The sequence below is a fragment of the Rutilus rutilus genome (assembly GCF_951802725.1).
Source record: "Rutilus rutilus genome assembly, chromosome: 19".
In the NCBI taxonomy this organism is placed as follows: domain Eukaryota; kingdom Metazoa; phylum Chordata; class Actinopteri; order Cypriniformes; family Leuciscidae; genus Rutilus; species Rutilus rutilus.
The window spans coordinates 24,730,034-24,744,038 of NC_140232.1; the positions used below are offsets into that span (position 1 = coordinate 24,730,034).

The following is a 14,005-nucleotide window of genomic DNA, read 5'->3' on the forward strand; positions in this document are numbered from 1 at the left end:
ATTTATTGAATTTGCTTAAACGTTTGAATTTGCATGTTAACCCTGCCTGGTTTAAATGTTTGAAAATGATTGACAGTTGAAAACATTCGTTGGAAATTTAGTAAAGTAATCAAATGTAATCAGTTACATTAATAAAATAATTTAAATAGTTACGTACTACTTAAGGCCAGACACGGCAGGCAAAAACATAGATATTTCATGCAGTGGTCAGGTTTGAGATTTTGGGCTAATTTACTCCTTCAATATGTGTTCTTTCAAGCTGCTATAAAGAAAACGTTGAAAATATACATTAAGATGTTTATGACATTTTGTTTACTTCCCGAATTTACCAAGAAGTTAGCATTCCAACGCGACATGCCGAGATCCGTCTGTTTACTGAAGTCTGTAATGACCGGTATCGCTGTCTCCTGCACAACGCTATGTAACCCAAATATGGGCATTTCCTTTCTATCAGTAACCAATCGTGAATGTCCAAAGGGGGATTTAAAGCTAATGACGAAATCTCATTTAGAGCTATTTAAATCTTTAAATGCCGTTTTCTCAAAATGATTTTTTGTCATTCTCCAGTACAAACATCTCAGCCTATGTAGCATCCATGTACACCAAACTTTCCAGTTATACACTTAGCAGTATTCTGAAGATATTTTCAGAGGGATTTGTTGATAAATCATTCCTGGGCTGATTTATGTGACATTTTAATTAAGAAAATAATGCGAAAATAGATTTTTAAGGCTACGGACAGTATATTTAGATTTCCTAGGTAATGAGTATATCGTGAAATCCCTCAGAATTTTTTTTTTTTTAATTTTGTGTTTAAATGAAAAAAATAATTTTGTACGTCTGGCTTTATCATCAGATCTATCAACCGAAAATATATGCAAAATCGCGCATATTTAATGAGATAATGCCTAATTTGCATAATTAAACAGGCACATTTCAAAAACTTGTAATACATTTTTTTAATATACTTGTGTAAGTAATCAACTGAGGAAGTTTCATGGTGATACCGATTATTTTAAAATTGTACCCTATTCACCTGTAGTCTCGCCTTAATACATTTCAAATAGAGTAGGCTAACTTGTAATCTGTAACCTATTACATTAACAAGCAAAGTAACGTTCCCAATACTGCGCACATGTCTTACCAGCGGTGAGCCATTTCTAATCCTAGTGACCAATGAAACTATTTATCCGAAGTTGAAGGATGAGCACTTTAACACTTTATCATGGTTATAGTACATTTATTGTCCAGTAAAAGGATTTTTCATACACACACATACAAGTCGAAACCTGGAGTTCCATCTCCCAAGATAAACTAATCCAGTTTCAACAGACACAACTAAATGTCACCCAGCTCAATAGTTTTTGAGTCAGGTAAAACCAGTCAAGTCTTTCACAGTCCGAGACTTCATGTTATATGTTCACATTTCACTTTTTTTGAAAAAGAACCAAAGTTTAAACCATAATAGAAATCCCAGATAGAAGAAAGGATATCACTCACTAGCTCTACCTTCATTCTCACCTATTCAGACTGAGCGAACAACTTTCTCATTTCATGCACAATTTACTTGCAATCTTTCTCATTTACAAAAAGGCCTCGCTGTGGTCATGCTATGCAGTCAGAAAATACACACTTTGGAGTAAGAGGTCCGGTATTTGAGGAAAGCTCTCTAGTGTGATAAAACTACAGAGGGAAGATCAATCTTTGGATTTGCATTAAGTCATTTGCAGTTACATTTCTGTATATTCAAGCACTTGACTGATTAAATAGAATGTTAGTCCATTTAACCTATTTATCAGTCCATATTGGTTTTCTAAATTGCATTATACTAATTTTACTATGCATACAATATAAATAAAATCAATTACATATTTGGTCAAAATGTCATTATTGCACATGCAAAGCAAAGAACAATGCAAGTCAAAGCAAAGCGAATCAAATGATCACCTCTGAACAGATCTATTTCTCACACCAGATCCTTCATGCCCCGTATTTCATAAGATAAATATTCACCGCTTCTCTCTGTCCAGATATCAATGGCAGGAAAATGGGTTTGCTACTTTGAGGATTGTCACAATGACACAGCAAAGCATTAAGTAAGACCACAGAGGAAGAGGAAATTAACACAATACGTATTTACACTATTTAACAGGTTAATTTTTTTTACAAAGAATTCAACAAAAATATTAACCAACCGCATAACAAACAAACATTCAAACAAATGTGATGCATTTGGTTCTGAAAAACGAGCAAACAAAAACATTTATGGCTTGTATGGCATTGGATTCCTGCTAAATAATCTTCACAGAGCGAAGTGTTGAGGATGTTCCTCCGCAAACATCTAGTTTCTGTTAAACAACCAGCGTTTTCGGTGGCACTTGTTCACAGAAGTGCCGTTGACAAACAGGCACTACCGCCCAAAGCTATTCTCAAAGAATTCAGTCACGCCTGATGCACATGTTAGCTATTAAGATTTATCAAACTTTGTTGATAAATTGAACCATAAATTAATCTGTATCACCTGCACTTTCATATAAATCAACAACATGACTCAAAAGACACATTATAATTAGGCAAGAAAAATAAATAGTAAATAACAAAAAAAAGTTTTTCACAAATGGCTTTTTTGTTACAAACATGTTTTCCTTCTTTAAGTAACACAGAAAAATGTAAACAGTATGAAATTAACAATTAAAAAACCCTGAACGCATATTAACTCAAAAATGAAGCAAAACACAAGGTCTGAGTGGTGTTCCTATGTAAGCATGTGTGTGTTAGACCAAGTCAGTCTCTTTGTCTCCGGATCTGAAGTGGATGACAAGGGCTTTTGTTGGACACCTATTTAGGAGGCAGAGGGTTGTCTGGGGTGGTTGGGGTCACAACTTCTTTGTAAAAGCTCTCAATCTGGTCTTTGTACATCTTCATGACCACTGGCCTCTTGAGCTTCATCGTGGGCCCTGAGATTGAGAGAGTTTAAAACAGCTAAACAAACAGCATATTTACATCTTAATCAATATAATTACTAACAAAACCCAGAAATAACTCACAGAAAGTTAATTACAAAGAAACTCACCCAGTTCTCCTCCGGAGATGGAGAAATCTTGATCCAACACGGTCCATTTCTGGATGCGCTGGGCGTTAGAGGTGGCTTTCTCATTGACGCGGGTGATGGCGTCTTGAAAAGCTGCGTTTACGGTGCGGTCACGGCCGCCGGCGATCTCGCTGACTCGAGTGGCGTTGCTGCCGAGTTTACGACACAACTCCACCGCCTCAGGGGTCAGTTCATCTTCAGGAGCGCCCGTTTCGCCGTTTACCTGACACTGAGAGCAAGAGAGAAGAGCTGTCAATGTTTTTTCCAATGGTAAGCTAATTGTATATTAGATTAAATGCATGTTATCCAATAGTTTTCCCCCATTTAAATTTAGATAAAGCTCCTTTTAAGTCTAAATTCGGCAACTAACATCACACTTCAGTGATGCTAAAGTGTTCTTCGTGGTTTTCAGGGGGATGCTATGTGGTTGCTAAGTTGTTCTAACTGCTTTTTAATCATGTTGCTTTGCAGTTGCCAGGGTTTCTTATTCAGTTCCCTTATTCAAATGCAAGTCTGTGGGATTTTGTTCACCAGGTAAAAATACTACATCAAATGTATTAGAAAAGTAATACAACACCCGTGCTTAACAAACTACATGATTTGAGACATCATACTATGGGACAAGTTACATGCTTAAGTTTTTTAACTCAGGGTTTGTTTTAAATATGACCAATAATAATAATAATAATAATAATAATAATAATAAAGCATATATTATACTACTAATAATGTGATGCTAGTAATACTTGCCTTAGCAAACACCACTATTTAATAACTCTTCAATTTACAACTCAAAAAGTATTGCCACTAGGGGGCGTAGTGATTCCAAGAAAAAAGCGCGGAACTTGTAATTACACATATGTCCACTGGTTGGCAATAGCTTTTAAGTTTATGGAAGCCGTTTGATAACGTTTGAGCATTTATCACTTAAACATACTGATATGATCTGATTACAGCATAGTAAAAATGTATGGTCATCTTTACAATCAGCATTATCTCTGTAACATTACACAACCCAAGTTTTCGGGTGAGATGTTCAGATTAGATTAGCATTCAGTTTGTGAAGAACATGATATCAGTCAAATTATACAAGGAGGAAGGCATTAAAAATGAATCAATAATGTTGAATAATAAAAAAAAATAAAAAAAACGTTTTATTTGGTCATTAACTACGTTTAACGCTGTTTCCTAGACAAAGGTGAATGAGTTACACAACACAAAGCCACAAAAATCTAAACTAAACATTTGACAAAATGTCACTCATCACAGTTGGTTGATGGATGGAAAAGATTTTTTAAAGCTTTTCGCTTTATCTCGTCTGGTGAAAGAGTGCAAGATGGATAACCTTGACACAAGTTTATACTGGAATCAACACATATCCATACACATATATATATATATATATATATAAATAATATGATACCTTAATGGTGAGCAGCATAGAGAGGAATTTTCTCTTGTCTCCAATAAGCATGGCATTGCTGATGAGTGGAATGGCCTCTTTAACGGCGTCCTCAATGGGCACCGGGGGAATATTTTCACCTCCAGCTGTGATGATCAGTTCTAGAATAAAAACAGAAACTTCATTACATGCACCACACTAAATCCCAGTGAAATCCTTTATGTGGCCACTCTGTAACATCTTATGAAATGAAACTGCATAGCTTTTTTAGTTCCAGTGAGTGAGGGTGTGTTCACACTTGGCAGGTTTGCTCTTTGCTCTGTTAGTGCGGTTCATTCGAATAAGTGTGAACGCTGCCATCCGAATCCTGGAGCACACCAAACAAGCGGACCGAGACCCACCTTTCCACTTTCAAGCCAACTCTGGTGCGGTTTAATGAAATATGAACGCAACATGGACCAAAGACATCTAAACTAACCAAAAACAGGAAGTGATGTCACAAGATGCAACCCTAAAAAGGACAGAATGCTCAAGCATATCTGTTACATATCGTCATAGGAATTCGGTCGCCCATTACAGATCTTTCTTTGTGTGCAACAGAGGCATTCCTAGTGCTGTTTTGACTTCTATACGCATTCTATAAGCTCTTTGTGAGTTCTCAGCCGGTAAAAATAGCATTTTATGTACGCACATACAAGCGCATTTAGCACACAGAATTGGTTTGGATGTGCGGTAAGTTCCATCGGTAAGCGGTAAGTTTGTTTGTATTTTCAGGTTCGGCGTCAAAAAATAACAGTGTGAAAGCCAAGCAAACCAGGACTAAATGCATCTTTCTTTTTTTGGCCTGGTGCAAAAGAACCAAGAGAACTGATCTACAAGTGTGAACGCTGCCGTCTGAATCCTGGTGCGCACCAAACAAGCGGACCCCACCTTTTCTGGGGGTCTCAGTCCACTTCCAAATGAACTCTGGTATGGTTCGAAGAGGAAGCACGGAATCTGTTTTCAACCGACCGTCAAACTCATTACCTTTAATGCGTCCGGTGATGAACAGGAAGTCGTTCTGGTCGTGTTTGCCGAGGTCACCCGAGTGCAGCCAGCCATCGGTATCTAGAGCCTCTTCTGTTTTATCAGGCATGTTCAGGTATCCCATGAACACATGACGACCCCAGAAACAAATCTCTCCATTCCCATCGGCATCAGGGCTGAAGATCTTTGTCTTACAGCCTGGAATCACCTTTCCACAGCTGAGAAGGAAATGCAAATGAGAAATATACTAAAACTTAAAGCTTCGGTGACTAAAAATGACTCGAAAAAAAATCCAGGTGTCAGTACCTGGTGAGTCTGAAGGCGTCAGGCAGTGAGATGGTGTGCGGTCCAGAGCTCTCACTCATGCCGTAGAGTTCAAAGAGAGGAATGTCCAGACTGAGGAAAAACTCCAGCGTGTCTTTGGTTATGGGAGCCGCTCCGGTGTAACACCTCGTACAGCGATCCAGACCCAGTGCCTTCCGAACCTTCCGGAACACCAGACGCTTCGCCAACCGATAGTTCAGAGGCTTTGTGGACAGGTTGCCATTACTGAAGACACAAGACAATTCCTCTCCGTTAATACAGAGCCTAATTGTTTCACTCTTAAAAATGTCACCGATTGATGTGTCAATCTTCCTAACAAAACTGGTTAAAGTGCCCTTTTTATCTTGTTTGCACCTTTTTTCCTGCTCAAGTCAACTTACTTGGGGTCCAAAAATCTGAGACCACTTCTCACATTAAATTGTATTAAATTAGAAAAAGGTATTTCAATACAAATTATATTAGCAGAATAACTGTTTGAGTAAAAAGTTGTAAACAAATACATATTTTATTATGTAATATTATTAAAGGGGTGGTTTACTGCCTTTTTTCTTTGCTTGATTGTGTTTATGGGCTGCAATATAACATGTCTTCGTGTTTCGTTTGTTAAAAAACGCCTTATTTTTCATAAATTTCACCTTTATTGTAAGCCGCTTCCTCCTCTGTCATTTGAACGACCGGTTGACTTCCTGAGTCTATGAAACCACTCCCTCAGAAAGAGGCAATGAGCTCAGATTGGTTAGTTCGGCCGGTGTGTTGTAATTGGCTAAACTGCGTCCCGAATCTTCACGCCCATAACCTTTACGGGCGACAGTTACATGTGCTCCTGGCCCGGTCAAATGTAATGGTGTCAATATTGCCTCATCAGTTTGAGCCAGAATCAGACCCAGAGAGCGGTGATAAAGAGAGTCAAGCAGAACCTCCGCAAACACGGCTCTTACTAAACGTTTCTGAATGGTAATTTTTTTTAAATTATTATTATTTTCTCAAAGACTTTCCACACGCTGATACTTGAAAATGCTACTGCTGTTTGTTAGCTTTTGAGATACGGTTTCCCCCTGATTAAACATTTAATATAACTGAATACATGACTGAGTAATACCGTTTTTTAAACATATTGTTTTATTGATAGAATGAACAACCGTTTAACTATTCACAAAACTTACCGGTAGTTTACTCAGTTTGTTGTTTTCTTTAGGTGTACATGTGATAACAGCAGCTGAAGTTTGCTGTTGCGATAATTTTTTGAAGTTTGCACACGTTTCTTATACACACAAAATAACATCGAACTAACTAGCTACTATAACTATGGTTTGCGTTCTTGATCAAATAAAAAAATTACGTCATAAAGTAGCTAACGTTATACGGAAAATACGTTTACAAAATTTGTACATATTACAAATTCGGGTCCAAAATGTTTATACACATCTGTCATATACTAAAGCCAGCGCTGGCATTTTTTTACATCCTTGATAAAACTAAAACATTACGTCTTAAATTATACAGGCAAATACATTTAAAATGATTAAATCTTACTTGCAGGTTGTGGCCTCTGGTTTTAAAGCTGTAACTGCTTCATGTTGGAGTAATAGTTTCTTGTTGAATCCGACATTGAACTCGTGTAGATTCTGGAAGCTGTCTTCCGTAAAATGCGCAGCACAGAGAGCTAAACTACGATTGTAATTGTCAGGAACATAATCAAACTTAAATTTTAACCATTGTTGACGAACTACAGCGTCTGTAGGAAGCCTGAACACAGAAGACCTGACAGCTACAGCTCTCCACTATAACTCCTCCTCTTCGACAGCAGAACATGTTCCGGAGGGAGGGTTGATGTAAATGTATGGGTTAGTTACGTATAAAACCCGGGAAGTATCTCGTTGTAGTCCCATTCGAGTCGTTTTTGTAGGCATTAAACTTCCTGATTTTTAAAAGACGATATCTCCGCTTACGTTGAACTTTCAGCGCAGCAACTTTGCAGATACTGTTCATGCACCAACAGCAACATTACACAGTATTTAAAATGAAAAAAGTGAAATAGCAATCAACCACCCCTTTAAGAACTATTAAGTGCTCTATAAATGTCTTTATTTTAAATGTTTCAAATTCCTAAAACTGTTTAAAACAGACTACCGGTATTATTCCCAGATTTCCCAGAAAGAGGCCATATTTTACTCGTGGCATTAATTAACTTAATTGGGGTCCAAAAGCCTGAGACCATTTCTATTTTGCATTTCTATAATTTAATACAATTTGTTTCAAGTCAAATGATACTAGCAGAATAAGAGTTTAAGTGAAAAGATGACTTGAAATGTTTTATTTATTAGTATTTGTTTTTTTATTCAAGGAAATCTGACATCACAAATGTTATTCTTATTATAAATAAATATTTTATTTGAATATTACTATTGTTAAAAAGCATTAATTGCTCAGTGTTTCTTTATTTTAAATGTTTCAAATTCCTACAACCAGGTTTAAAATAGATTTTGAATCCTGGATTTTCAATTTGGTCTCAGACTTCTGGATCCCAATGTAAATTACTGATATTTCAAAATGAGTGTCGTCATGTCTGAACGTATGTTTCTACCTTCTTTTTGTGTGTTTAAGTGTGTATGTACATACAGCTCCATTTTGTTGAGGTTTGTCTGCAGGCCCACATCTTTGGCCCAAGACGCCACCTTCCGGCGCACAGTGGACGATTTGGCGCCGATCGACTTCATCTTTTCCTGCATCTTCTCCCACACTCGTGGGACGCCCATGAACGCAGTAGGGCGTATCTCACGTAGGGTGTTGGCCAGAGTACCCTGGGACATGCAGTGACTTCTATTAGTACACGTGCAAGCATGGTTCATGTTCATATGTGCATGCCAACATCAGCTGACACACCCAGGGTTATGTCAGGTGACGAGCAGGTATGTCATGTCAGTTTCTGGCCCTGTTCTTAAATCAATGATCCTATTATAAAACAGTACTATTGAGACCCATTGAGGCACTACGGATATCACATACTCAGCTTCTAGAGATCACATGCGGAAACATATCATGCATTTGTTTTAATAAAATATCAGATCAGATCAGGGGCTTGTTTTCTGAAAAGAGATGAAAATGAAACACTTCTGAACATCACAAATGCCTTTCTGTGTGTGAGAGCTGCATGACTAAGACTTTATGAATTACGTTTCATCGAAAAAGCCAGTGAAAAAGCTCTTTAAAAGGATTATACAGTTAGTTTAAACTAACAAGATTGTCTTTGTTTTGTGTACGTAAGAGAAGATCCTTCCAGAGGGATTAGGGGAAGAAAACAAGAAGTGCCTTCACTAACATGTACACTACCTTTAAAAGTTTGAGATCATTAAGATCTTTTAATGTTTTTGAAGGTCTCTTATGCTCACCAAGGGTGCATTTATTTAATCAAACATATATTTAAATTGTAATCATATTTCACAATATTATGCTTTAATACATTTTAAAATGTATTTTTTTCCCCATGATGGGAAAGCTGAATTTTCATCATCATTACTCCAGTCTTCAGTGTCACATGATCCTTCAGAAATCCTTCTAATATGCTGATTTGTTGCTCAAGAAATATTTCTTGTTATTATCAACAGCTACTTTTACATGCAAAACGTTTGTTTCAATCGGACTAAATTCAGTCCGATTGATGAATCCGAACATAGTGTTTACATGAACGCTAAACGTGATCGGGTTGATGTGCGCGTTTATACGCCACAAGCTTTTTTACATGCGCACAATGCACAAATATACAGTTTCCTGCTGTTTGCACATAATAACCATTGGTTCTTTATTTGTTTTAAACAGCAGACTTAATATTTATCCATTTCTGGTCATAATTTGGAGACAGTGAGCATATGAACCGCTGTGCCGTGCTGTCTTCTGTGGATGAGAATCCGAAACAAATACTGGTGGGACATTGTCCTGCTCCACTTCACAGACGCTGAGTGAAAGGAGAATTATAGGATGACGGGACACTCATTTATATGACACTTTATTCAACAGGAAGAACAGCTCGTTCTGCGCGGCATATGTCATTACGCTATTTCAACGTCATTGCACATGAGCAGTCCTTTCAGTTTCGGTGTTCAATCCGATCAAGTGTTCACATGTCCTCTCGATCGGATTAGAAAAGGAATAAACCATCCCTTTCAATCCGATCGAGCTCAATTGGATCGATTCAGGCGTTTACGTGAAGGCTTTTCAGTCCGATTGAGCCGTCAATCCGATTACTAACGGATTATTTGGTTGCATGTAAACGTAGCCAGTGTTGAAAACAGTTATGCTTCTTAATATTTTTGTGGAAATCATGACATTTTTTCAGGATTCTTTGATGAATTGCAGCAGAAGTAAAAAAAAATTATAAAAATCTTTTGTGACATAAATGTCTTGGTCACTTTTGATGAAATTAATGCATCCTTGCTAAATAAAAGTATCACTTAAAAAAAAAAAAAAGAGCTTTTTTTTTTTAGCACTAGCTTGGCAAATGAATAGCGAAGGATGTGTAAATTGCACACTAACCTTTAGCGCATCAGGCTGTGCAAAGTACGCAACTCCTCCTGCTTTCATGGGAAGCCAGATGTCAATCATCTGTGCAGCAATATGGCTGAGTGGAAGGTAGCTCACGACCACTTCCTGTGACTTATCTGCATCTAAAAGACTCACATCTCGGCCTGTTGCAAATGCTGTCCATGTCAGCTACAGGAGGAGAGAGAGAACATTTCAGTATTAAGAATGACTGGTGACTCATCGTACTATATATCACAAGTAAATTCATTTTAAAGTTTGTTTTTGTTACAATTTGCTCAAAAGTCTCAAATGTCATATTGTGAATGTTTCGGCTTTAACTCACGTTGTCGTGACTAAGCATTACTCCCTTTGGCTGTCCTGTGGTTCCGGATGTGTAGATCAGTGTGCAGCACTGATTGGGTTTCTGAGAGCTGATGATATCATCGAGTTGAGCGTCAGGCTCGTCGCGGCCCAGCTCCATAAACTCCGCCCACTATGTGTATCAGATATTTACATAGCAAATGTCAGATTTCAATTAGTAAAGGAGAGGGATTAGAAAGAAAGATTATGTTCTGAGAACTGAATTGAAAATATTTGACTACTCAAATGTACCGTGTAGAGATTGGGCTTTTTCTCTTTCAGCTCATCTTTGTACTGGATAATGGCTTTTAGGTGCGGTAATTTGTCCTGGACCTGAAATGAAACACACACACAGAGCATAAGAGATCATCAGGAAAAAGCCTACAGCAGATGGAGGAACTGAGTGTGATTTTAATGAACTGAGTGTGACTGATCTGGACCCTGATCAGTCTCAGGATCTGAGAACTGGGACCAGAAATAAACAGGTAAATGAGTAGTATCTTTTCGCAATATACAAACAATACAATCATATCATCGTATCATAAATATAAATATAAAAAATTATATTTGCATTGTAATAAAATTTCACAATATTACGTTTTTTACTGTATCTTTTATGAAATAAATGCAGCCTTGGTAAGCATAAGACATTAAAAAAAAATCGGAGCAACCCTAACCTTTTGAATAGTAGTGTAGGTAAAAGGTCTTATCCGAGTTAATTTAGAAGGAAATGGGTCCTGTACTCTCATTACCTGTAAGATCTTCTGCAGCTGTTTGTGGTTTTCCACCACAAGGATGTTGGCCTGGCAATTCTCCGCCACATACTGGCACGCCTCAGGGGAGTTGGTGGTGTAGATGCCCACAGCAAAACCCCTGCCAATGACATACAGAATCCCTCAATAAACATCCTGAACTCTTTAACTAATGTAACCAAATGGAGAGCAGTTCAGCAACAGGAAACACCTTCAAACATTAACAACATTCAAAGTTACTTCTGTTCTGACTCCTCCTATATGTTTACAGACCCAGACAAGATTCAAGTGATGCTGTTAAACAAATGCAGGTTGTGCCTTTAACCATCTGTCTTCACTAAAGTCATAAAGGCAACTGGGCAGTTTAAGACACAGCATAGCCACTATTTGACTTAAAGCTTTGTTTGGGACAAACACTGGCTGTGTGCTGATGATGTGTAATCGAGAATGACCTGTATGACCCTGGAGTTAACATGACAGCAACATTCGTATATGGTTATGGTTGATTTGAAGACTCATAGGACAAAGTAAATACTTACCCAGCTAAAATAGCCCCGACGTCAGCAATAAACCACTCGGCTGAGTTGAACCCGAGGATACCGACGCCGTGGTACCGCTCCAGACCGAGCTGTGAACATACACACAGTTAGCACATGTACATAAACAAATTTCAAAGCAAAATCATATTGTTTGTACATAAAAGATGAAGATGCCCATCTTATGATTTGTTTGAGTCATTGCTCATAAGAATTCCCAGAAGTCCCACATGGCATTTGACATGTTATTTTTTTTGTGGTTAAATAAATATTTAGTTAAATACTGCCGTTTATCTCTATGTTTAAGATCTTCACGAGTTCAGTAACTCCAAAATGTCATCCAACTCTTAAACAAAGTTCTTGCAACAGGACATTAGAGATAAACAATTTGCGAACCAGTTTAACAAAATCAATTAAGAAGATTCAAAATAATGATTTTTTTCATAATGATGAGTCAGACTTCATCATCGATTTATATGGATGAACATATCAAGCTGCATCGTATTTAAAATACAAAAGTCGCACCAGCCAAAATATTGCACGCATGTCATGACATTTAACACCTCTTTTGTGAAGTCTTTCTTTTGTGTTTATGCTGCCTAGCGTACACACAACTCAATCTGAATCTCTCCCACAGGGTTTGAATTGGACAAATTACACTTGAGTAGCACAATAAACAAAACCATGGAAATCTGCCCACATCGGCCGCCAAGCATGACGTCCTGTTCCCCACAGGGAGAACGTGACCAGTTGGGAGATGAACCTCATCCCAAGATAAGGGCATGGAAAAACCGAAGACGATAAACAAAAGCCTCCTGCTGCAGAGAGAAACTACTCTCAGGTAATGCGGCCAATTATCCTCAAGCTGCACAACAACTAAAATCCAGCTCTGACTGGGTTGTGCAGAATTCAAGAACATGTCGATGTCATATTACACCCCAAAAGAGAAAGACAAAAATACTAAATTATATATTTTGAATAAAGGAAATAAAGCCCATTTTAGAACTCTCATCCTAGTCCTTATTACTCTGATGGGAAAATAAATAAATAGAATTCTCATTACCGTAATGGAAAGAATATTTATATTATTTAATTGTAATTATATTTAGACAAGTTTTTATCATGATAGTATTAGTTGTACTGCCATTAATTTGAGCTGACTTGAATTTCCACTGTATTATGTATATATTACAGAAATGAGAATAAAAAGAATGAGACTTAAAGTATGTAAACTGGCCAGACACATTATGTTAATGAGGACGGAGCATGAAAATTAGGGTGGTCCTTATCAAGTCCAATTTTTTTTTTGTGCAAAATGTTAGTGTCTTAACCTCTTAAACTGTTCCTTTTAACTTCAAAATTGGAAATATGCAAAAAAAAAAAAAAATTTAGAGGTAGCTCAATCATGTGGAAGATTGCCTATGTTAAGCTGTGCGGCGTTATTGTGATATGCAAGTAATATTAAAAGTTGCTGCAAATGAACTACATTTTATTGAAATCAGAGCAACAATGACATGACAACAATGACAACAATCTCAAAAAAAGCACAAAGTTTTCAACAATCCCTCATTTCTGATGCTCAGCAGCCAGTGTTGACTTTTTGCAGTCTGGATAGATCCGTCGTTGATCTTCCACCACATGAAGGAGAAACTGCAATTGTTCTTCAGAATGTGTGAGATAGCCACTGTATTCTTGAATCAGAGCCACTCCTCTCTCGGCGTGATCATTGACTACTTTCATTGCATGTATAATTGCCTGTCCCTCCTGATAATCTGCTTGATTAGGCCAAAGTTCCGGGTCAATTTCAAGGAACGTAATGTAATTTTTTTAAACCAAAAAATGTGCTCTAAACCCAAACAATAACCAAGGTGATCATCAATAGAAATATGTATTGATTCCACCAGGAAAGGTAAATCTGCTAAACCAGGTCATGGATGGATTAATTTGGATTTAGTTTCTACAATAAGTAAACTGAGATATGCATCTAAAATACATA

General features: G+C 37.4%; 1 protein-coding gene across 1 annotated transcript in view; it reads right to left on the reverse strand.

The window, feature by feature from the left end:
- Positions 1–1,224: 1,224 nt before the first annotated feature.
- Positions 1,225–14,005, reverse strand: part of acsbg2 (acyl-CoA synthetase bubblegum family member 2) — a 20,418-nt gene continuing 7,637 nt past the window's right edge. The window contains exons 5-15 of the mRNA XM_084390285.1: positions 12,013–12,114; positions 11,474–11,594; positions 10,974–11,054; positions 10,705–10,854; positions 10,374–10,550; positions 8,463–8,644; positions 5,826–6,068; positions 5,520–5,737; positions 4,515–4,654; positions 3,074–3,320; positions 1,225–2,957 (exon numbers count right to left, since the gene is read on the reverse strand). Coding sequence (XP_084246411.1) covers positions 2,839–2,957; positions 3,074–3,320; positions 4,515–4,654; positions 5,520–5,737; positions 5,826–6,068; positions 8,463–8,644; positions 10,374–10,550; positions 10,705–10,854; positions 10,974–11,054; positions 11,474–11,594; positions 12,013–12,114 — 1,780 coding nt within the window. The 3' untranslated portion in view covers positions 1,225–2,838. The remainder of the gene's footprint in view (positions 2,958–3,073; positions 3,321–4,514; positions 4,655–5,519; positions 5,738–5,825; positions 6,069–8,462; positions 8,645–10,373; positions 10,551–10,704; positions 10,855–10,973; positions 11,055–11,473; positions 11,595–12,012; positions 12,115–14,005) is intronic.